The following is a 26366-nucleotide window of genomic DNA, read 5'->3' as shown; positions in this document are numbered from 1 at the left end:
GTCAATCAAATAGGATTGTCCTGTGTGGATGTATGGGCTGTCGAGGCCAGAAAGTAGTTTTTTGCCACTCAGTAGGCGTTCCGACATAACTTCCTGGTGTGATGATCAGGGGTGAAAGTGGCTTTCATTTCTTACAGGAGCTCCCAGAAATTTCATTCTGCGACGACACCCGGACACACATCTTTTTGGGCCCAAAAAAATGTGGGGGTTCAAACACCACAGTACCCCTGTTTTCTATGCATTTCAGGGGTACTGTACCCCTGAAATGCATAGAAAACTGCTTTTTTTTAATACTGTGCCAATAACATTTGGGGTTCAAACCCCACAGTACCCCTGAAATGCATAGAAAACTGCATTTGTTTGGCACAGTTAGGCTATACTGTGCTATAAAATTACTGATATAATATCAGGAATTTCATAATATTATTATTATTATTATTATTATTACCTGTGCTTGGTGCTGGTCCTGCTGCCACTTCTGCCTTCCCCTCCCCACCTGTCTCACTCTCTGTGTCATGCAACTGTATGGTCTTGGTTGTTTTTCTAACTTTGTCTTTAATGACATTATCTTCTTCAACTCTTTCCTTTCTCTCAAAGAGCTGAGCTAATGTTGGTTGCATTGCCATTTTGCTTATATATATTTTCAGCGCATTCTTCTACTGACTTTTTAGTTTACTTCTCAAAACAGTTGATTTCATTATTAGTTTCCTGTTTTCTTTTTTTTCTTTTTTATGAACCAATCAGAACTAAGTATTGCGTTGTGCCAGTCTTGTCAGCCAACCAGAAACATGGTTTGAACGTTGGTGGATTCGTCGTAGTAGAGAGCCCGCCTTCTATATCCGGTCATTTGCACGTATACCTTAGGCAGACAAACGTCCGTTTCCGTATCCGCTCTCTAGCGGATTTCCAACCTGCAAAGTGAACTGGTACTGCCTGCACGGCGCTACAGCACGGCGCTGCTGCGAGCGAACCCAAGGGAGAAACCAAACTCTTCTCCTCCAGTCCGTGCCGTGCGGTGGTGGATTATTAAAATAACAACGGATCATTACGCTGGCTGACACAAACACACTGTTACAATTCAGAAGCACTTTTTATTAAGAAACCCCGATTCTGACGTTAGTAGATTATGTTTTGTTTGTTTTCCTCTTGGACATGCGTTTTGGCAGGTTATTTAATATAGTATTTTGATAGCTCCGGTGCCGGTCATGTTTTACCGGGTCGGAGCTCCGGACCGTCCCGGCCCACTTTCACCCCTGGTGATGATGATGTCGCATACCCTCTATACCGATGGTACAAAAATGCTAATATTAGCCTGAAATATTGGTCAATCCGATGTATTCACTGTGGTTACAGACCACGGTCAGCTTCGCTCTCACCTTGAGCTCACAGTCCTCGTTGACAGCCAGGTTACTGGGCTTCAGGTCCTGGACAGAGAGAAGACACCACAGAACACTCACAGTCAAGAGAAGATCAATAAGACATATTTAACATTTATCACATCCACCATGTCGCAGAACATTTAAACATTTATCACATCCACCATGTCGCAGGACATTTAAACATTTATCACATCCACCATGTCACAGAACATTTAAACATTTATCACATCCACCATGTCACAGAACATTTAAACATTTATCACATCCACCATGTCGCAGAACATTTAAACATTTATCACATCCACCATGTCGCAGAACATTTAAACATTTATCACATCCACCATGTCGCAGACCATTTAAACATTTATCACATCCACCATGTCGCAGACCATTTAAACATTTATCACATCCACCATGTCGCAGAACATTTAAACATTCATCACATCCACCATGTCGCAGAACATTTAAACATGTATCACATCCACCATGTCGCAGAACATTTAAACATTTATCACATCCACCATGTCGCAGAACATTTAAACATTTATCACATCCACCATGTCGCAGAACATTTAAACATTCATCACATCCACCATGTCACAGAACATTTAAACATTTATCACATCCACCATGTCGCAGAACATTTAAACATTTATCACATCCACCATGTCGCAGAACATTTAAACATTTATCACATCCACCATGTCGCAGAACATTTAGACATTTATCACATCCACCATGTCGCAGAACATTTCAACATTTATCACATCCACCATGTCGTAGAACATTTAAACATGTATCACATCCACCATGTCGCAGAACATTTCAACATTTATCACATCCACCATGTCGTAGAACATTTAAACATGTATCACATCCACCATGTCGCAGAACATTTAAACATTTATCACATCCACCATGTCACAGAACATTTAAACATGTATCACATCCACCATGTCCCAGAACATTTAAACATTCATCACATCCACCATGTCCCAGAACATTTAAACATTTATCACATCCACCAAGTCACAGAACATTTAAACATTCATCACATCCACCATGTCCCAGAACATTTAAACATTCATCACATCCACCATGTCGTAGAACATTTAAACATGTATCACATCCACCATGTCGCAGAACATTTCAACATTTATCACATCCACCATGTCGTAGAACATTTAAACATGTATCACATCCACCATGTCGCAGAACATTTAAACATTTATCACATCCACCATGTCACAGAACATTTAAACATTCATCACATCCACCATGTCACAGAACATTTAAACATTCATCACATCCACCATGTCCCAGAACATTTAAACATTCATCACATCCACCATGTCCCAGAACATTTAAACATTCATCACATCCACCATGTCGTAGAACATTTAAACATGTATCACATCCACCATGTCGCAGAACATTTCAACATTTATCACATCCACCATGTCGTAGAACATTTAAACATGTATCACATCCACCATGTCGCAGAACATTTAAACATTTATCACATCCACCATGTCACAGAACATTTAAACATGTATCACATCCACCATGTCCCAGAACATTTAAACATTCATCACATCCACCATGTCACAGAACATTTAAACATTCATCACATCCACCATGTCACAGAACATTTAAACATTCATCACATCCACCATGTCACAGAACATTTAAACATTTATCACATCCACCATGTCCCAGAACATTTAAACATGTATCACATCCACCATGTCCCAGAACATTTCAACATTTATCACATCCACCATGTCACAGAACATTTAAACATTTATCACATCCACCATGTCGCAGAACATTTAAACATTTATCACATCCACCATGTCGCAGAACATTTAAATTATGCTTTAGTTAAAGGGACACCTCACCCTTTTTGCAAAAAATATATATGTTAATGACATTTAGAAGATTTTAGAACGCGTTCCTGGGGTCTTTAATGTGTGTAATATGTGGTTTTAGATATTGAAGTTTTGTCGACTTCGTTTTAAGTCAACAAAAACAACACTGCAATGGATGTGACGTCGTAACTAAAGCCATCTATCCATCCAGGCTGGATGGAACTGGATATATATAACTCTACCACTAGGGGTGGTAGACCCCTAGTGGCTACTACAGGCTGGATGGAACTGGATATATATAACTCTACCACTAGGGGTGGTAGGTGTGGAGTGCCAAGGAATTGTACGACATTGGGAAGCTCTCTTGAGCTCATGTTGGCTGACCATTTGACTTTCACTACATCAAAACTCAAAAGCCGTCTTATCAGCATTATAGTAGTGTAATGAAGCTTGTATAACTTACTCTGTGAATGATGTCTGCAGAATGGATGTACTGCAGGGAAACAAAGAACAACAAGTTACATTTCGCTTGGATTGTATTTTTGACATTTTTTGCCTTATATAGGATGTTAATGGTACGGTCACATGTATACAATGTCTGTAAATGTTTGGGACAATTATGAATGTATTGTATATTGTATATGGGTGTTTATATCTTATGCAATGGTTATATTCTCAGACTTGTATATATCACTTGTCAATGTCACCTGATCGGTGACGGTGATTGGGATTGATGGGCCACAGGTGTGGGACGTCACACTATATATGCATGTATTGTCTACTCATTCCTTGAAGGTCTGAGTAAGGGACTAAGGGCTGCGGCCCGAAACGTTACCATTCAGTCAATTATATTTTGGGAGCAAAATTCAGTAAATTATATTTTGGTGTGCGATTCTTTCATTTCTTCATTATGGTCACATATCCCCTTATATATAAAAATAGAAGCTGACAGCCGGTCAGCAAGTGGATTCATGAATGTTTATAGACAATGTTGTAGGCCAATACAAAAATACTATATACCAAATGTCCCACTTTAAACAAAAGAAGCCTGCTGGCTGCCGGACTAACTGGTCATTACATCACCATCACAGCATCGATAATCATCTGACCTTTAAGCCACGGAGAATCTGGTAGATGAGGAACTGCACGTGGTCGTCTGTGAGCGTCTGACACTTGACGATGTTGTTGAGATCTGCCCCCATCAGGTGGGTGACCAGATACCTGGAAATATAACCACACACATGTTGTTGAGATCTGCCCCCATCAGGTGGGTGACCAGATACCTGGACATTAAAGCAGTTTAAAGCATTTACAGGCCTCCATGTCAGAATTACGGCTCAGATCGAGGGCTCAGACCGTGGCCTAAGGGTTAGAGGAGCGCCTTTGTTGCTGAAAGGTTGCCGGTTCGATTCTGGGTCGGGAAGTGATTGTCATCACTCACCCAACACCGCTGAAGTGCCCTTGAGCAAGGCACTGAACGCCCAACTGCTCCAGTGTGGAGCTGCTTAGTGGCCAACAGTATCAGACTGTGGTTGTACTGGTCAGTACAACAGTATCAGACTGTGGTTGTACTGGTCAGTACAACAGTATCAGACTGTGGTTATACTGGTCAGTACAACAGTATCAGACTGTGGTTATACTGGTCAGTACAACAGTATCAGACTGTGGTTGTACTGGTCAGTACAACAGTATCAGACTGTGGTTGTACTGGTCAGTACAACAGTATCAGACTGTGGTTGTACTGGTCAGTACAACAGTATCAGACTGTGGTTATACTGGTCAGTACAACAGTATCAGACTGTGGTTATACTGGTCAGTACAACAGTATCAGACTGTGGTTGTACTAGTGGTCAGTACAACAGTATCAGACTGTGGTTATACTGGTCAGTACAACAGTATCAGACTGTGGTTGTACTGGTCAGTACAACAGTATCAGACTGTGGTTATACTGGTCAGTACAACAGTATCAGACTGTGGTTATACTGGTCAGTACAACAGTATCAGACTGTGGTTATACTGGTCAGTACAACAGTATCAGACTGTGGTTGTACTGGTCAGTACAACAGTATCAGACTGTGGTTGTACTAGTGGTCAGTACAACAGTATCAGACTGTGGTTGTACTGGTCAGTACAACAGTATCAGACTGTGGTTGTACTGGTCAGTACAACAGTATCAGACTGTGGTTGTACTAGTGGTCAGTACAACAGTATCAGACTGTGGTTGTACTAGTGGTCAGTACAACAGTATCAGACTGTGGTTGTACTGGTCAGTACAACAGTATCAGACTGTGGTTGTACTGGTCAGTACAACAGTATCAGACTGTGGTTGTACTGGTCAGTACAACAGTATCAGACTGTGGTTGTACTGGTCAGTACAACAGTATCAGACTGTGGTTGTACTGGTCAGTACAACAGTATCAGACTGTGGTTATACTGCAGGGTCAGCTCCCAGGTTTGAATGTGTGTGTGTCTCTATGTGCAGGGTGTTGCTGAAAATGAGCACTTGTGCTCAGCTACTACCCTGGCTAAATAAATGGAGCTGGATGAACAAAGCGACGATGTTTAGAGGCTCAATAGTAAATCCGCGTTACTGCCCGGTTAAAATATGAATGCTTCTAAAGACTCTTAGATAGACGTTGTTGTTGACATTAGCTAGCTTTAGCCGATCCTCGCTAGCTGCTTTTGGGGGGGTGCATACTTAGTTTAGACTAGTCATTGGTTAGACATGGGTTAAGGTTAGGTTTAGGTGTGCTGCCCCGTGGGAGGTTAGGTTTAGGGTGAGGGTTTGAGATAGGTTGTAGTTGTAGGACTAATGACTGGTCTAACCAATGACTAGTCTAAACCAAAAACTGTCTAAACTAAGTACTGCACCCGCTTTTGGGGCAGTGGAAATGGTCTTCTTCTACAAGCGAAATAGAACGAGAGTCTATAATGTGGTATGGAAATTTAAATGTAAAAGGAAGAGGCAAGCTGCAGAGAATAGTAAACCTAGCATCAAAAATCATTGGGAAGAGACAGCAACAAATAGGCTGTATCTACAAGGAGGTACTTCGTAGAAAAGCTATCAAGATAGCAAACGACCCCTCTCATCCACTCTGCAGGGAGTTCGAGCTACTTCCCTCTGGTAGACGGTACAAAGTGCCAAGAGCTAACCGTAACATTTTTAAAAATTCCTTCATACCAAATGCCATTAAGGCACTAAATGATACCATGTCTCGCTAGATTTGTTTGTTTTTTCAATGTATTTGCCACTGTTGTCCTGCACTTTTTGTTTTGCCATGAGAAAATAATTGTGTTACGTGTTGTTGCTGTTGTTGTAACTGTTTGTTTTTTACTGTTGAGACCGAAGACAAATTTCCATACGTGGACAAATAAATGAAACTAACTAACTAACTAACATAATATGGTGTCAGTTGCTGAACTCTCGCTGCTGCTGCCCCCTGGCGGTCAATGAGATCCACCCCGTGACATGGGTCACCAGATACCTTGAAAATGAAGCACACAAAACTCCCCCGGCCGTCACACAGTGAATATTGTGTGCACATGCAGTACCTACTGGATAAAGCGAGGGTGGCTGCCGTTGCCATGGAGACTAGGCTATTATGAACGTGCACAGCCAGCACACGTGCATGCTCGCCCCTACATTCAACCCTTCCTTTTCATAAGCCAAGTCACATGCATGCCGGCCCGCCCCCTTTAAGTTAAAGGATTATGATTTCACCGGCAGATTGCACAGTGTTTTGTTTACGTCGTGGGTTGTTTACGTCGTGGGTTGTTTACGTCGTAGGTTGTTGTGCTCGAGTTACGACCAAGACGAATGCCTCGGTTATGCAAGAGGAGAGAGGCGCGAGACCCGCTCAGTCTGTATCTGTGAGTACTTGAGTACATTTACTCAAGTACTCTACTTTGTCCTTGTCATGTAAATGTTTGAGGTATTTTACTTTACTGGAGTATTTCCAATGTTGCAGTACTTTTACTTCTACTCCACTACATCTCAGAGGGCACATGTTAACTGCACTACAATTATTTGAAAAGGGGAGGGAGGGGAGAGGAGAGGAGAGGAGGGGAGGGGAGGGGAGGGGAGGGGAGAGGAGAGGAGAGGAGAGGAGAGGAGGGGAGGGGAGGGGAGGGGAGGGGAGAGGAGAGGAGAGGAGAGGAGAGCCACTTACACGTCACTGAACTCCTCCAAGCTGGTGGCCGGCGTGAAGACGTCCAACAGGCCGATCACCTGCATGGGAACGCACGACAACACAACACCGTTACACATGATGCAAATACGTTGTCATGACAACAGGACGTCACAAGACTGTGATCTTTTTTTACATTGTATTTCACTCACCGTCAGTGTCCTGCGACCCCATGTGGGGTCACGACCCCAAACTTTGGGAACCGGATGGCATAGAATCTATGCCATATATATATATATATGTAGTTATAGCAGTTGACTGAGACATCGAGCGCGCGTCCGAAACTGGTTGTGGCCCCCATCAAGTGACCTTTTGACCAATGCGGCCCTCACCCCAAGTTGAGTTCTGCTTTCTATGGCATAGGCAGCTCCCGGCAGGATCCGCCGGGAGAATCTAGACGCAGCTGCACGACATGAGACTAATTAATTAGAGCGACAGAGAGAGAGAGGAGTGTGTGTGTGTGTGTACGTGTGTGCGTCAATTTAACAAAGGTGCAGAGGATCAGAAATCAGCAGAGAGTGAGCAACGTTTGCGCTACTCTATGCAGAATTGAAGTGGACTCGGACCCAGACTTTTTCTTTCTCCCTGGTAATAAAAACGTCTGGGTTTCCGAGGCTACTTTTCAACGGGCCAACTCAACAAGATCTACCCACCGTTAGATATAAGACAAACACACTTAGAATGGGAAATAGAAGGCAAAATGGAATTGGTAGGTTTTTTATAACGTTGTACAATTTACAATTACAATTTACAATTTAGGCATTTAGCAGACGCTCTTAATCCAGAGCGATTTACATTAGGCAAGAACAAAAGCATGGGAATACATCACATATGTAAAATGCATTTATCAAGAAACATGCGTAAGCTAAGAACGTAACTAGAACATATCTATATAATGACACTATACATATAAACTATATATATAATATATGTATAGTTTATATGTATAGTGTCATTATATAGATAGTATATTATACTATACTATGCTATACATATGTACTATGAAGTGCTATGACTACATACAATGCAATTATTGTGCTGTCTACATGACATGCTATAAGTCTGTTTCAAATGCTATCTAAGTCTAAAAAGTGCTATCTAAGGGGGTAGGGTAAGTGCTATGGGCCATGATGGAGTCTGAAAAGGTGGGTTTTCAGACTACGGCGGAATGTAATGGTTGTAATGTTTGTGGTCACACCAACATGTCAGTGAAATGTTCTCCTCGCTGGAAGCCATTCGGTCCAGTGAGTGTGTGTGTTTTATAGATATTATAACGTTATTGTAATGTTTGTGGTCACACCAACATGTTCTCGCTGGAAGCCGTTCGGTCCTTGTTATGATGACACAGTGTTTGTTGCGATATCCTTTTCGCTTTTCGAGTACTGTGTGTGCGTGCGTGCGTGCGTGCGTGCGTGCGTGCGTGCGTGCGTGCGTGCGTGCGTGCGTGCGTGCGAGAGAGAGAGAGAGATTACATAACAGGAAATCCACAAGGAGCTGAGCATGCTAAAACAACAGAAACAAGTGCAAGACTGATAAATATAGTCTATATACTGTAGCACCCTGCGGCTGGCTGTTAGATTATAGACCAGGGGTTTTCAACCAGTGGTCCTTGAGAGAGAGGGTTCCAGGTGGTCCCCAGTGGTCCAGGGACCACCGGTGGTCCTTGAGAGAGAGGGTTCCAGGTGGTCCCCAGTGGTCCGGGGACCACCGGTGGTCCTTGAGAGAGGGTTCCAGGTGGTCCCCAGTGGTCCGGGGACCACCAGTGGTCCTTGAGGGGGTTCCAGGTGGTCCCCAGTGGTCCGGGGACCACCGGTGGTCCTTGAGAGAGGGTTCCAGGTGGTCCCCAGTGGTCCGGGGACCACCAGTGGTCCTTGAGGGGGTTCCAGGTGGTCCCCAGTGGTCCGGGGACCACCGGTGGTCCTCGAGAGAGGGTTCCAGGTGGTCCCCAGTGGTCCGGGGACCACCAGTGGTCCTTGAGAGAGAGGGTTACAGGTGGTCCCCAGTGGTCCGGGGACCACCAGTGGTCCTTGAGAGAGAGGGTTACAGGTGGTCCCCAGTGGTCCGGGGACCACCAGTGGTCCTTGAGAGAGAGGGTTCCAGGTGGTCCCCAGTGGTCCGGGGACCACCAGTGGTCCTTGAGGGGGTTCCAGGTGGTCCCCAGTGGTCCGGGGACCACCAGTGGTCCTTGAGGGGGTTCCAGGTGGTCCCCCAGCTAAATGATGAGACTCAGTTGGTAACAAATTAACCCTTATAGATCTTTAACTCTTGGGAGCGTAAAAGGGCATTTCTCTGGCACTAGGCCTCACGTTACTGCCCATGGTAACGGGAGGGAATGGGTTAAAAGTGAAAACAATAAAGAGCCAACGAGAGAGGAACTGAGAGAAGAGAGAAAGGAAGTGAGACGGAACAGCGTGAATAGTATTGTTGTTACACATACTGTGTGTCGAGTTCAGTGTTGGCAGCTCTACCAAAGCAAGCCCAAACGAAGCAAGTATACCACTTGAACCTGAAAATATTAATATGGAATATTGTAGCTAAATACATATTAATTTGGGGGTCCATGTGGTGACATGAATTTTGAGAACCACTGGTTTAAACAGCATTTAGGAAGGAAGCCCAAATAAGAAACTTACACTAGAAACAAGCACCATTTTTTGTTTTCAGATGGGTGGAGGGGTCCATGGACACATGTTTTCAGATGGGTGGAGGGGTCCATGGTGGAGGGGTCCATGGACACATGTTTTCAGATGGGTGGAGGGTCCATGGTGGAGGGGTCCATGGACACATGTTTACAGATGGGTGGAGGGGTCCATGGACACATGTTTACAGATGGGTGGAGGGGTCCATGGACACATGTTTTCAGATGGGTGGAGGGGTCCATGGACACATGTTTACAGATGGGTGGAGGGGTCCATGGACACATGTTTTCAGATGGGTGGAGGGGTCCATGGACACATGTTTACAGATGGGTGGAGGGGTCCATGGTGGAGGGGTCCATGGTGGAGGGGTCCATGGTGGAGGGGTCCATGGACACATGTTTTCAGATGGGTGGAGGGGTCCATGGACACATGTTTTCAGATGGGTGGAGGGGTCCATGGACACATGTTTTCAGATGGGTGGAGGGTCCATGGTGGAGGGGTCCATGGACACATGTTTTCAGATGGGTGGAGGGGTCCATGGTGGAGGGGTCCATGGACACATGTTTTCAGATGGGTGGAGGGGTCCATGGACACATGTTTTCAGATGGGTGGAGGGGTCCATGGACACATGTTTACAGATGGGTGGAGGGGTCCATAGACACATGTTTTCAGATGGGTGGAGGGGTCCATGGACACATGTTTTCAGATGGGTGGAGGGGTCCATGGACACATGTTTACAGATGGGTGGAGGGTCCATGGACACATGTTTTCAGATGGGTGGAGGGGTCCATGGACACATGTTTTCAGATGGGTGGAGGGGTCCATGGTGGAGGGGTCCATGGTGGAGGGGTCCATGGACACATGTTTTCAGATGGGTGGAGGGGTCCATGGACACATGTTTTCAGATGGGTGGAGGGGTCCATGGACACATGTTTTCAGATGGGTGGAGGGGTCCATGGACACATGTTTACAGATGGGTGGAGGGTCCATGGACACATGTTTTCAGATGGGTGGAGGGGTCCATGGACACATGTTTTCAGATGGGTGGAGGGGTCCATGGTGGAGGGGTCCATGGTGGAGGGGTCCATGGACACATGTTTTCAGATGGGTGGAGGGGTCCATGGACACATGTTTTCAGATGGGTGGAGGGGTCCATGGACACATGTTTTCAGATGGGTGGAGGGGTCCATGGACACATGTTTCCAGATGGGTGGAGGGGTCCATGGACACATGTTTTCAGATGGGTGGAGGGGTCCATAGACACATGTTTTCAGATGGGTGGAGGGGTCAATGGACACATGTTTTCAGATGGGTGGAGGGGTCCATAGACACATGTTTTCAGATGGGTGGAGGGGTCCATGGTGGAGGGGTCCATGGACACATGTTTTCAGATGGGTGGAGGGGTCCATAGACACATGTTTTCAGATGGGTGGAGGGGTCCATGGTGGAGGGTCCATGGACACATGTTTTCAGATGGGTGGAGGGGTCCATGGTGGAGGGTCCATGGACACATGTTTTCAGATGGGTGGAGGGGTCCATGGTGGAGGGTCCATGGACACATGTTTTCAGATGGGTGGAGGGGTCCATGGTGGAGGGTCCATGGACACATGTTTTCAGATGGGTGGAGGGGTCCATGGTGGAGGGGTCCATGGTGGAGGGGTCCATGGTGGAGGGGTCCATGGACACATGTTTTCAGATGGGTGGAGGGTCCATGGTGGAGGGGTCCATGGTGGAGGGGTCCATGGTGGAGGGGTCCATGGTGGAGGGGTCCATGGTGGAGGGGTCCATGGTGGAGGGGTCCATGGTGGAGGGGTCCATGGTGGAGGGGTCCATGGTGGAGGGGTCCATGGTGGAGGGGTCCATGGTGGAGGGGTCCATGGTGGAGGGGTCCATGGTGGAGGGGTCCATGGTGGAGGGTCCATGGTGGAGGGGTCCATGGACACATGTTTTCAGATGGGTGGAGGGGTCCATGGTGGAGGGGTCCATGGTGGAGGGGTCCATGGTGGAGGGTCCATGGTGGAGGGGTCCATGGACACATATATTTAGGGGGTCCTTGATTTGAATGTCCTTGATGTTCAACACTCACTGCATTAAAGAACATTCATCATCATTTTCCGACCGCGCTTGCTTGCCGCCTCTTTGCTGCGTATGTCTGGGTGCACTGACAGCCAGCAACCTGCCCACGCAACACACACACACACACACACACACACACACACACACACACACACACACACACACACACACACACACACACACACACACACACACACACACACACACACACACACACACACACACACACACACACACACAATGCTCACTGGGCGCGGGAACCGGGTGCCAAGACAAAAAACTGCTGATTGGTCCTTTCAGCCTTTCCAAAAATCCAAAACCCCCACAGAGGACCCTGGCAACAGAGAACAGGAACACATCTCACAGAAACAACAGATAAACACACAATATAATGAAATGAGCATCTAGAACCATCGCTTCACAGCCAATGAGCATCTAGAACCATCGCTTCACAGCCAATGAGCATCTAGAACCATCGCTTCACAGCCAATGAGCATCTAGAACCATCGCTTCACAGCCAATGAGCATCTAGAACCATCGCTTCACAGCCAATGAGCATCTAGAACCATCGCTTCACAGCCAATGAGCATCTAGAACCATCGCTTCACAGCCAATGAGCATCTAGAACCATCGCTTCACAGCCAATGAGCATCTAGAACCATCGCTTCACAGCCAATGAGCATCTAGAACCATCGCTTCACAGCCAATGAGCATCTAGAACCATCGCTTCACAGCCAATGAGCATCTAGAACCATCGCTTCACAGCCAATGAGCATCTAGAACCATCGCTTCACAGCCAATGAGCATCTAGAACCATCGCTTCACAGCCAATGAGCATCTAGAACCATCGCTTCACAGCCAATGAGCATCTAGAACCATCGCTTCACAGCCTAACATGGAAGACGGCTGGACGGGTTTTAACCCATTTAGGAACCTGGGACCAGATTCTATAAATGTCTTCTAAATCACGACAGTTTTCTGAAATATATAAGTGGTTCTATGTCAGTCGTTCTCAAACTATTTCATGTCATGGAGCCCCAGAATTATCTGTATTTGGCCGCCGACCCCCATCTGAATGTTGTTCCAGGGGTCCCCCACCCCCCCCCCCCCCCCTCCTAGAATCAAAGATTTGAGTTAAAAACGGTCGCTCTGACAGAATGTATATTCAAAGATTTGCGCCACGTTTTCACGATTTTTCAAGAAAAGCAGACCTACAAGCTCATAGCGCGGCACTCGGTGCCGCGCTATGAGCTTGTAGGTCTGCTATTTTTCAATAGCTAAAGTGTAACATAATGCTTTCAATACCACAATGGGGTTCCCGCCCAGAACGGGTTAACTAGGCTACGAAACGTCTGTGGTGTAAAAAGTAGGCTAGTAAAAGTAAAAGTGTCAACACTGCAATATAGAAACATTATAGCGTCTGCTAAAGTGCCTAAACTGTAAATTGATATACCGGGGTGTGTGTGTGTGTGTGTGTGTGTGTGTGTGTGTGTGTGTGTGTATGTGTGTGTGTGTGTGTGTGTATGTGTGTGTGTATGTGTGTGTGTGTGTGTGTGTGTGTGTGTGTGTGTGTGTGTGTGCAGCAGACTTCAACAGCTCAATTTGTAAAGAATAGATCACTAGCAGTCAGTGGTTCCCAAACCTTTTCATGTCAAGGACCCCCAAATTGACCCAAATTAGCCCCTCGGACCCCCGTTTGAAAAGATATGCCCAGGACTCCCCCATAAGAGAAGAGTGTTGCAACCACTTCCTTAAGTATAGCTTTGTGTGTGCCTGGGTGGGGTGGGTGGGTGGGTGGGTGGGGGGCTGGGTGGGTGGGGGGCTGCGTCTGAGCACGGAGATTGCATTTGGTTGGTTTTCAATTTTACAGCTCTAGCAGTGATTCTCAACCCGTTTAATTTCAAGGATTCAAGCATTAGTCTACGGACCCCCATTTAATGTCATTTCTATCTCTGGGACCCCCAATTTATATTGTAAAATCACTGTTAATTTAACTCTGAGAGGGTACAAATGGAACCATTTGGTTCCATTTGTACCCTAATCAATTAGGGTCCATTTGGTTCCAAACTGTCATTTAGCTGGGGACCCCCTGGAACTCCCTCAAGGACCCCTGGGGGTCCCCGGACCCCACTTTGGGAACCAGTGCGCTAGCAGCACAGATGTTGAGGGTGAGGAAGTTCATTTGCTCTGTCAACATCATGACACCTCGGATCAGAGACACCTCGGTGAACACGGGATATGCAACATTGTTGCAAGACCAGTTACCGAGAGGTCATGAACCCAGCCAGGACGGCCAGGGAGAAGTCATGAACCCAGCCAGGACGGCCAGGGAGAAGTCATGAACCCAGCCAGGACGGCCAGGGAGAAGTCATGAACCCAGCCAGGACGGCCAGGGAGAAGTCATGAACCCAGCCAGGACGGCCAGGGAGAAGTCATGAACCCAGCCAGGACGGCCAGGGAGAAGTCATGAACCCAGCCAGGACGGCCAGGGAGAAGTCATGAACCCAGCCAGGACGGCCAGGGAGAAGTCATGAACCCAGCCAGGACGGCCAGGGAGAAGTCATGAACCCAGCCAGGACGGCCGGGGAGAAGTCATGAACCCAGCCAGGACGGCCGGGGAGAAGTCATGAACCCAGCCAGGACGGCCAGGGAGAAGTCATGAACCCAGCCAGGACGGCCAGGGAGAAGTCATGAACCCAGCCAGGACGGCCAGGGAGAAGTCATGAACCCAGGACGGCCAGGGAGAAGTCATGAACCCAGCCAGGACGGCCAGGGAGAAGTCATGAACCCAGGACGGCCAGGGAGAAGTCATGAACCCAGCCAGGACGGCCAGGGAGAGGTCATGAACCCAGCCAGGACGGCCAGGGAGAAGTCATGAACCCAGCCAGGACGGCCAGGGAGAAGTCATGAACCCAGCCAGGACGGCCAGGGAGAGGTCATGAACCCAGCCAGGACGGCCAGGGAGAAGTCATGAACCCAGCAGGACGGCCAGGGAGAAGTCATGAACCCAGCCAGGACGGCCAGGGAGAAGTCATGAACCCAGCCAGGATGGCCGGGAGAAGTCATGAACCCAGCCAGGACGGCCAGGGAGAAGTCATGAACCCAGCCAGGACGGCCAGGGAGAAGTCATGAACCCAGCCAGGACGGCCAGGGAGAAGTCATGAACCCAGGACGGCCAGGGAGAAGTCATGAACCCAGCCAGGACGGCCAGGGAGAAGTCATGAACCCAGCCAGGACGGCCAGGGAGAAGTCATGAACCCAGCCAGGACGGCCAGGGAGAAGTCATGAACCCAGCCAGGACGGCCAGGGAGAAGTCATGAACCCAGCCAGGACGGCCAGGGAGAAGTCATGAACCCAGCCAGGCCGGCCAGGGAGAAGTCATGAACCCAGCCAGGACGGCCAGGGAGAAGTCATGAACCCAGCCAGGACGGCCAGGGAGAAGTCATGAACCCAGCCAGGACGGCCAGGGAGAAGTCATGAACCCAGCCAGGACGGCCAGGGAGAAGTCATGAACCCAGCCAGGACGGCCAGGGAGAAGTCATGAACCCAGCCAGGACGGCCAGGGAGAAGTCATGAACCCAGCCAGGACGGCCAGGGAGAAGTCATGAACCCAGCCAGGACGGCCAGGGAGAAGTCATGAACCCAGCCAGGACGGCCGGGGAGAAGTCATGAACCCAGCCAGGACGGCCAGGGAGAAGTCATGAACCCAGGACGGCCAGGGAGAAGTCATGAACCCAGCCAGGACGGCCAGGGAGAAGTCATGAACGCAGCCAGGACGGCCAGGGAGAAGTCATGAACCCAGCCAGGACGGCCAGGGAGAAGTCATGAACCCAGCCAGGACGGCCAGGGAGAAGTCATGAACCCAGCCAGGACGGCCAGGGAGAAGTCATGAACCCAGGACGGCCAGGGAGAAGTCATGAACCCAGCCAGGACGGCCAGGGAGAAGTCATGAACCCAGGACGGCCAGGGAGAAGTCATGAACCCAGGACGGCCAGGGAGAAGTCATGAACCCAGGACGGCCAGGGAGAAGTCATGAACCCAGCCAGGACGGCCAGGGAGAAGTCATGAACCCAGCCAGGACGGCCGGGAAACCCTTTTTGGCGTTTTAAGAACGTTATATATTCAAAGATTTTGCACCACATTTTCAAGATTTTTCAAAAAATAGCTAAAAGTATAACATAATGCTTAACCCATTTAGACCTGAGGATGATTCTACAAATGTCTTCTAAATCCTGACATTTATTTTTAAAAATTCATGTTTCTGTCAGTCGTTCTCATACATTTTCATGTCAAGGACCCCCAAAAATATCTGTATTTGGCCGCCGACCCCCATCTGAAAATATGTTGTTCCAGGGACCCCCCAGAAGCAAAGATTTGAGTTAAAACGTTCGCTCTGAAAGAATATATGTATATTCAAAGATTTGCGCCACGTTTTCACAATTTTTCAAAAATAGCAGACCTACGAGCCCTAGCCCCGACGACCTTACAGGCGTACGCAAAGGCCCAACTTATGTAACTTATAGCATTTTATGTAGACTTATAGTTTTTTCATGTAGACATAGCACTATAAGGTATACATGCATAGTGCCATTGTATAGATAATCATTGTATGATTCATGATAACTACTTATTATGCCATGCTTTTTGTTCTTGCTTAGTGTAAATCACCCTGGATTAAGAGCGTCTGCTTAAATGCCTAAATTGTAAATTGATGCTCGTTAATGTCAAGGCAATTAATGTTTATGCACATGTCAAATAGGTCAATTAATGTTTATGCACATGTCAAATAGGTCTACATCTATTCTATGTATCTATATATACCTGTATGGACAGTATTACAGCTCATTGACCCATTCTGGGCGGGAACACCTTTTGGTGTTAGCATTATGTTATGCTTTAGCTATTGAAAAATAGAAGATCTACAAGCTCGTAGCGCGCCACTCTATTTTTGAAAAATCGAAGAACGACTGACATAGAAACATAGCTTTTTCAGAAAACTGTCAGGATGTAGAAGACATTTTTAGAATCTGATCTCAGGTCAAAATGGGTTAATGTGCACAAATGAATTATATATACAAAGATCTTCGTATTTGAGCACAAAATGCATTTTGAGAACCCACAAATGTTCACCCCCCCCCCCACACACACACACACAATCATTCCACAGTTGTGGCCCCCGGGCCTAATCTAGTTGAATACCCCTGCTTGCCATACACTGTTTGTACATACTAGTGTAGGTGCACTGTTTGTACATACTAGTGTAGGTGCACTGTTTGTACATACTAGTGTAGGTACACTGTTTGTACATACTAGTGTAGGTACACTGTTTGTACATACTAGTGTAGGTACACTGTTTGTACATACTAGTGTAGGTACACTGAAGCCATACAGTACGTCGTGCAGCAGAGCTGCTGCACACAGACAACACTGAAGCCATACGTCGTGCAGCAGAGCTGCTGCACACAGACAACATATCTGGAATTCCTCCTGGATGACTCAGTCAGAGCGCAGAGCCAAACGGTCCAAACTTTGACCTTTTTACCCCGCACGGGAAACCCCTCTGATGTAGGTTAACCAGAGCTCCTGAGAATCCTGACTGTGCGTGCGTGTGTGCGTGCGTGCGTGGGTGCGTGCGTGCGTGCGTGCGTGCGTGCGTGCGTGCCTGCCTGCCTCACGCACCTGGGCCGAGCTCAGTCCATTAGCTGGTCTCGGTGTGTTTGGTGTCAGCGTTCCTTCGCTCTGCAGTGAGCTGGAAGGAACCGTCAAACACGGAACATAACGACGGGGAATTCACCGCTCGGGCGGAACAACACTTAAGAGCTTCCTGTTAATTGCTTTAGCGTGAGTCAGCATTAAAAACCCTTAGCGACATTCCCCCCACCCAGGGCGGATCAAGCCACCCGGTTAATGTTTTTTTTTCTTCTGCAGAAAACAGAGCCATTATCGTAAAGCCAACGAAGACATGGACACCATAACAACGTGAGCGCCAGTAGTAACAAGTTAACGGCAGGAGGCAGAAGGAGGTGACCGATATATAAATGGTGGGAGTTCTCAAGGTACACTCCAGGGGGTCCAGGTCCACTCCAAGGGGTCCCTGCAGCAAAATGTGTTGATGTAGCATATCTGAGAGAAAAGTACTGCCGTAGCAGACAACCCGCAGCACTCCAGGTTCAAACACAATCCTTCTAGGTGCAAGGCTCGAAGATATAAGTTGAGGTGAAGAAACAGCACTCATTGTATGTCCTTTTACATGATTTTATTTACCTCTGAGACTGAAAACGTACGCGTTTCGGCCTGAATGGCCTTCCTCAGCGTTTTGATGTAGAATCAACAACCGTTTTTCACAACCCATTTCTTATCAAGGTCCATTATATTTATTTGGCATTCGAGCCACGGACCGGACCACCATTTGTGACCAGATTTGACTGAGAGACTGCCATCGCGCAAATTCCAGCTTTTCACCAGAGGAGAAAAACTTTTTTCTTTTTTTTAAATTAGTTAATAGCACAGGCAGACTCTTCACATACTAGAGCATGTCTGAAATAAGTGTCAGAGCTGAAATCGACATGTAAATATGAAATAAATGCTTAAACATGTAGCTAGGTGTAATGTTAGAGACCACAGAAGACATGTAAATATGAAATAAATGCTTAAACATGTAGCTAGGTGTAATGTTAGTCCACAGAAGTGAACCTTTCAAGCCTGTTTTCTCAACTCGCTATAAGCCATATCTCCAAAACTGGTGGGTCAAACTGAACAACCAACATGTCAATTTGAAGCTATGATTCCCTGCTTTCATATGACATGAAAAAACAAAAATTCCCAAAAATCCAATGGCAGTCCCTCAGTCAAATTTGGTCACATTTGATGACATTTTACTCTCGGACCCAAGTCGTTTGATTAAGATTTTGTCCACAATAATAAGGGCCTTTCTCAGCCCCACCCCCTTCTCCCATTGTTTATATTGTGTTTAGTTTCCAAGATATGTTCTAGGCTGTTCATCTGGGAAGCCAATAACCACCACTTTTTACTTTTACTTACATTCTCATGTGTTTAACCCATTTTGGGCGGGAACCCCTTTTGGTATTAGCATTATGTTATGCTTTAGCTATTGAAAAATAGCAGATCTACAAGCTCATAGCACGCCACCGAGTGGCGCAGACGCAGACGGTGTGACTTAGGTTCTCATGTGTTTGAGCAGACGCAGACAGACAGACGGTGTGACTTACGTTCTCGTGCTTCATGTGTTTGAGCAGACGCATCTCTCGGTACGTCCTCTTGGCGTGGATGATGGACTGGAACGGCCTGGACAGCTTCTTCACCGCCACCTTCAGGCCCGTCTTCACGTCATACACCGAGCTGAGAGAGAGAGAGAGAGAGAGAGAGAGAGAGAGAGAGAGAGAGAGAGAGAGAGAGAGAAGGCGTCACAGACAGATAAAAAGGGGGTACGCTGTGTCGTGGCGAGTCTCATATCACATTATCAATTGTGTGTCCTTTAATAAAGAGCCTATGACATACACAACAAACAACAACGTTGTGTGTTGTTTGTTTATGGTCCTTATACTTATTATAATGCGCTGTAGATAATATGAAACTATGTCTTTGTGGAACAGCCTTGACAGATAAAGATGTGAAATTAATCAAATCAAAAAGAAAATGCTTAAAAACAAGATGATAGACGACAATAAAACAAAAACGTTGAAGACAGTATCGACATCTTCTGACCATGTCATTCATATCAGGCCCTTTTCAAATCCACCTGGAGCGAGATGTGTCAGAGTGGATGGGGTGATGTGTCAGAGTGGATGGGGTGGCCGCAATCCAGCCAGCAAGCCAAAACATTGCATAATAACTCACAGGTATCAGTTTCACAGCACATACTGCAGCCCAAGAGGCTGAACGCTGGACAAGACAGAGGGTGTTGACACCTATCAGCTCTTTATTGTTACTGTTTATTTAACAGAGCGTGTTGACACCTATCAGCTCTTTATTGTTACTGTTTATTTAACAGAGCGTGTTGACACCTATCAGCTCTTTATTGATACTGTTTATTTAACAGAGCGTGTTGACACCTATCAGCTCTTTATTGATACTGTTTATTTAACAGAGCGTGTTGACACCTATCAGCTCTTTATTGATACTGTTTATTTAACCGAGCGTGTTGACACCTATCAGCTCTTTATTGTTACTGTTTATTTAACAGAGCGTGTTGACACCTATCAGCTCTTTATTGTTACTGTTTATTTAACAGAGCGTGTTGACACCTATCAGCTCTTTATTGATACTGTTTATTTAACAGAGCGTGTTGACACCTATCAGCTCTTTATTGATACTGTTTATTTAACAGAGCGTGTTGACACCTATCAGCTCTTTATTGATACTGTTTATTTAACAGAGCGTGTTGACACCTATCAGCTCTTTATTGATACTGTTTATTTAACAGAGCGTGTTGACACCTATCAGCTCTTTATTGTTACTGTTTATTTAACAGAGCGTGTTGACACCTATCAGCTCTTTATTGATACTGTTTATTTAACAGAGCGTGTTGACACCTATCAGCTCTTTATTGATACTGTTTATTTAACAGAGCGTGTTGACACCTATCAGCTCTTTATTGATACTGTTTATTTAACAGAGCGTGTTGACACCTATCAGCTCTTTATTGATACTGTTTATTTAACAGAGCGTGTTGACACCTATCAGCTCTTTATTGATACTGTTTATTTAACAGAGCGTGTTGACACCTATCAGCTCTTTATTGTTACTGTTTATTTAACAGAGCGTGTTGACACCTATCAGCTCTTTATTGTTACTGTTTATTTAACAGAGCGTGTTGACACCTATCAGCTCTTTATTGTTACTGTTTATTTAACAGAGCGTGTTGACACCTATCAGCTCTTTATTGATACTGTTTATTTAACAGAGCGTGTTGACACCTATCAGCTCTTTATTGATACTGTTTATTTAACAGAGCGTGTTGACACCTATCAGCTCTTTATTGTTACTGTTTATTTAACCGAGCGTGTTGACACCTATCAGCTCTTTATTGTTACTGTTTATTTAACAGAGCGTGTTGACACCTATCAGCTCTTTATTGTTACTGTTTATTTAACAGAGCGTGTTGACACCTATCAGCTCTTTATTGTTACTGTTTATTTAACAGAGCGTGTTGACACCTATCAGCTCTTTATTGTTACTGTTTATTTAACAGAGCGTGTTGACACCTATCAGCTCTTTATTGTTACTGTTTATTTAACAGAGCGTGTTGACACCTATCAGCTCTTTATTGATACTGTTTATTTAACAGAGCGTGTTGACACCTATCAGCTCTTTATTGATACTGTTTATTTAACAGAGCGTGTTGACACCTATCAGCTCTTTATTGTTACTGTTTATTTAACCGAGCGTGTTGACACCTATCAGCTCTTTATTGATACTGTTTATTTAACAGAGCGTGTTGACACCTATCAGCTCTTTATTGTTACTGTTTATTTAACCCAGCGTGTTGACACCTATCAGCTCTTTATTGTTACTGTTTATTTAACCCAGCGTGTTGACACCTATCAGCTCTTTATTGATACTGTTTATTTAACCCAGCGTGTTGACACCTATCAGCTCTTTATTGTTACTGTTTATTTAACCCAGCGTGTTGACACCTATCAGCTCTTTATTGATACTGTTTATTTAACAGAGCGTGTTGACACCTATCAGCTCTTTATTGTTACCGTTTATTTAACAGAGCGTGTTGACAACTATCAGCTCTTTATTGTTACTGTTTATTTAACCCAGCGTGTTGACACCTATCAGCTCTTTATTGATACTGTTTATTTAACAGAGCGTGTTGACACCTATCAGCTCTTTATTGTTACCGTTTATTTAACAGAGCGTGTTGACAACTATCAGCTCTTTATTGATACTGTTTATTTAACCCAGCGTGTTGACACCTATCAGCTCTTTATTGATACTGTTTATTTAACCCAGCGTGTTGACACCTATCAGCTCTTTATTGTTACTGTTTATTTAACAGAGCGTGTTGACACCTATCAGCTCTTTATTGATACTGTTTATTTAACAGAGCGTGTTGACACCTATCAGCTCTTTATTGTGCAGCACAGCACCGTTTGGATTAGGATTAGGAATGGGCAACAGTGTAGAAATAACTAATCAAAATATTGTAATTCTGACTGATTTGGGTTTAACTATGGCTCAGATGGCCTTGTGAGTAAGAACAGTTCCCTGTTCCCTGTCTGCTAAATGCTTGAATTGCGTTTTTGGGGTCCTTGACATTTATAGAAACATGGGTTTTTCAGAAAACTGTCAGGATTTAGAAGGCATTTGTAGAATCGTCCTCAGGTCGAAATGGCTTAACTCCTTGGACTCGTTACGGGTTACCTTAGGTGGCGAGTGCCAGCTAAATGTGGAACATGAGCAGAGAAGAAAAGCTCTAGTTGTCATGTCTGAAACCGAAAGTACTCATAGTACCCCGTGGTCTACTGAGGGGCACAGACCCTGTGGTCTACTGAGGGGCACAGACCCCGTGGTCTACTGGGGGGCACAGACCCCGTGGTCTACTGGGGGCCACAGACAGACCCTGTGGTCTACTGGGGGGCACAGACAGGGCAGACAGAGCGATCCCATCACCGTTTGGTTTAGGGGTGCCCGCTGGCCTAGCGGTCCAGGCGCATCATGCCGCATAATAAGGCTCTGGGCCTGACAGCGTGTCGCGTGTTCGAGTCCCGTTCATGACGACCTTTGCTGCCTGTCTCTCCCCTTCTCTCTCTCTCCCTCTTTCCTGTCTGTCTCTACTTGTAACTATCAATGAAGGCCTAAAAAAGCCTAAAACAAATTTATAATAAATTTAATATAAAATAAATAATAATAAAAAATGTTTTGTTTAGCGCATGGGGTGTCCAAATAATATTAGAACATATCTAGGGCCAACTACAGCTCCTGACATAACTTCGGACTATAACAAAATCACATACATACGCGTCACATTTAACCCATTTTGGGCGGGAACCCCTTTGTGTTTTAAACATTATGTTATAATTTAGCTATTGAAAAATAGCAGATCTACAAGCTCATAGCTCGCCACCGAGTGGCGCGATACGAGCTTGTAGGTCTGCTATTTTTGAAAAACCGTGAAAATATTTATTTCAGAAAACTGGAGGATTTAGAAGAATTTTTTTAAATGTTGAGGTCAGGCCTAAATGGGTTAAACGATTCTATTTAACTATCAACATCAATATTTAATATCAATGGTCTTGTCAGGTGTGTCCTGTGAACAGGTCCCTGCCTGCACACTGTCAGGTGTGTCCTGTGAACAGGTCCCTGCCTGCACACTGTCAGGTGTGTCCTGTGAACAGGTCCCTCTGCCTGCACACTGTCAGGTGTGTCCTGTGAACAGGTCCCTCTGCCTGCACACTGTCAGGTGTGTCCTGTGAACAGGTCCCTCTGCCTGCACACTGTCAGGTGTGTCCTGTGAACAGGTCCCTCTGCCTGCACACTGTCAGGTGTGTCCTGTGAACAGGTCCCTCTGCCTGCACACTGTCAGGTGTGTCCTGTGAACAGGTCCCTCTGCCTGCACACTGTCAGGTGTGTCCTGTGAACAGGTCCCTGCCGGCACACTGTCAGGTGTGTCCTGTGAACAGGTCCCTGCCTGCACACTGTCAGGTGTGTCCTGTGAACAGGTCCCTCTGCCTGCACACTGTCAGGTGTGTCCTGTGAACAGGTCCCTCTGCCTGCACACTGTCAGGTGTGTCCTGTGAACAGGTCCCTGCCTGCACACTGTCAGGTGTGTCCTGTGAACAGGTCCCTGCCTGCACACTGTCAGGTGTGTCCTGTGAACAGGTCCCTCTGCCTGCACACTGTCAGGTGTGTCCTGTGAACAGGTCCCTGCCTGCACACTGTCAGGTGTGTCCTGTGAACAGGTCCCTGCCTGCACACTGTCAGGTGTGTCCTGTGAACAGGTCCCTGCCTGCACACTGTCAGGTGTGTCCTGTGAACAGGTCCCTCTGCCTGCACACTGTCAGGTGTGTCCTGTGAACAGGTCCCTCTGCCTGCACACTGTCAGGTGTGTCCTGTGAACAGGTCCCTCTGCCTGCACACTGTCAGGTGTGTCCTGTGAACAGGTCCCTGCCTGCACACTGTCAGGTGTGTCCTGTGAACAGGTCCCTCTGCCTGCACACTGTCAGGTGTGTCCTGTGAACAGGTCCCTCTGCCTGCACACTGTCAGGTGTGTCCTGTGAACAGGTCCCTGCCTGCACACTGTCAGGTGTGTCCTGTGAACAGGTCCCTGCCTGCACACTGTCAGGTGTGTCCTGTGAACAGGTCCCTCTGCCTGCACACTGTCAGGTGTGTCCTGTGAACAGGTCCCTGCCTGCACACTGTCAGGTGTGTCCTGTGAACAGGTCCCTGCCTGCACACTGTCAGGTGTGTCCTGTGAACAGGTCCCTGCCTGCACACTGTCAGGTGTGTCCTGTGAACAGGTCCCTCTGCCTGCACACTGTCAGGTGTGTCCTGTGAACAGGTCCCTGCCTGCACACTGTCAGGTGTGTCCTGTGAACAGGTCCCTCTGCCTGCACACTGTCAGGTGTGTCCTGTGAACAGGTCCCTCTGCCTGCACACTGTCAGGTGTGTCCTGTGAACAGGTCCCTGCCTGCACACTGTCAGGTGTGTCCTGTGAACAGGTCCCTCTGCCTGCACACTGTCAGGTGTGTCCTGTGAACAGGTCCCTGCCTGCACACTGTCAGGTGTGTCCTGTGAACAGGTCCCTGCCTGCACACTGTCAGGTGTGTCCTGTGAACAGGTCCCTCTGCCTGCACACTGTCAGGTGTGTCCTGTGAACAGGTCCCTCTGCCTGCACACTGTCAGGTGTGTCCTGTGAACAGGTCCCTGCCTGCACACTGTCAGGTGTGTCCTGTGAACAGGTCCCTGCCTGCACACTGTCAGGTGTGTCCTGTGAACAGGTCCCTGCCTGCACACTGTCAGGTGTGTCCTGTGAACAGGTCCCTGCCTGCACACTGTCAGGTGTGTCCTGTGAACAGGTCCCTGCCTGCACACTGTCAGGTGTGTCCTGTGAACAGGTCCCTGCCTGCACACTGTCAGGTGTGTCCTGTGAACAGGTCCCTGCCTGCACACTGTCAGGTGTGTCCTGTGAACAGGTCCCTGCCTGCACACTGTCAGGTGTGTCCTGTGAACAGGTCCCTGCCTGCACACTGTCAGGTGTGTCCTGTGAACAGGTCCCTGCCTGCACACTGTCAGGTGTGTCCTGTGAACAGGTCCCTGCCTGCACACTGTCAGGTGTGTCCTGTGAACAGGTCCCTCTGCCTGCACACTGTCAGGTGTGTCCTGTGAACAGGTCCCTCTGCCTGCACACTGTCAGGTGTGTCCTGTGAACAGGTCCCTGCCTGCACACTGTCAGGTGTGTCCTGTGAACAGGTCCCTGCCTGCACACTGTCAGGTGTGTCCTGTGAACAGGTCCCTGCCTGCACACTGTCAGGTGTGTCCTGTGAACAGGTCCCTGCCTGCACACTGTCAGGTGTGTCCTGTGAACAGGTCCCTGCCTGCACACTGTCAGGTGTGTCCTGTGAACAGGTCCCTGCCTGCACACTGTCAGGTGTGTCCTGTGAACAGGTCCCTGCCTGCACACTGCTGCGTTTTGCAGATTTGTAGCAGCGTTTTTCCGAAAAACGCGTCTAATCTGCAAAGACCTTAATTTCATTCTCAGCCTTTTTTCACATTACCAAATGTAACCAGACGGGCAAGGTAAAAAAAAATCACACCCGTGTGAAGTGAGTGGTGCAACTCCGTGTGTGTGTGTGTGGGGGGGGGGGGATACCCAGGGTGCAGCACCATGCCCCCCCCCCATGAGAAATGAGTTACCGTGTTGGGGTCCCTCTACTGTACCCTCTACTCAGTAGAGGGTACAGTAGAGGGTACTGTACTGTACTGGGACACCCGGGTTGCACCACTCTAAAAGTAAGAAATAGAAGGAACAAGGAACACTGACAAATTATACTTGGGGAAATGCCCACATTACCAAATGAACCAGACGAAACCAAACAAAGAACACCGAAACACGTACGTTGTTGAGCTGCAGCATGCCATACCTATGATGGAACAACAAAGTGTCTTTAAGGACACTTCCGTGAGTGCTCTGGTATTCTCTGGTTTAAAAGTGACTTCCCGACTGTGCACCCGGTAAAATGCTCA

General features: G+C 46.9%; 2 protein-coding genes across 2 annotated transcripts in view; both read right to left on the bottom strand.

Annotated features, from left to right (window-relative positions):
• The window catches only part of tmem167b (transmembrane protein 167B), a 65394-nt gene that overhangs the window by 13441 nt on the left and 25587 nt on the right, over positions 1 to 26366 (bottom strand). The gene's annotated exons all lie outside the window — the stretch shown is intronic.
• mapk14b (mitogen-activated protein kinase 14b) overlaps positions 1 to 26366 on the bottom strand; it is a 54503-nt gene that overhangs the window by 10954 nt on the left and 17183 nt on the right. Inside the window, exons 2-6 of the mRNA XM_079508807.1 lie at positions 19382 to 19511; positions 7420 to 7478; positions 4360 to 4471; positions 3714 to 3743; positions 1377 to 1424 (exon numbers count right to left, since the gene is read on the bottom strand). Of these exons, the coding sequence (XP_079364933.1) occupies positions 1377 to 1424; positions 3714 to 3743; positions 4360 to 4471; positions 7420 to 7478; positions 19382 to 19511 (379 nt within the window). The remainder of the gene's footprint in view (positions 1 to 1376; positions 1425 to 3713; positions 3744 to 4359; positions 4472 to 7419; positions 7479 to 19381; positions 19512 to 26366) is intronic.

The sequence above is a fragment of the Electrona antarctica genome (genome assembly GCF_951216825.1).
Source record: "Electrona antarctica genome assembly, chromosome: 8".
Classification (NCBI taxonomy): domain Eukaryota; kingdom Metazoa; phylum Chordata; class Actinopteri; order Myctophiformes; family Myctophidae; genus Electrona; species Electrona antarctica.
This window is presented reverse-complemented; position numbering and strand designations above follow the sequence as displayed.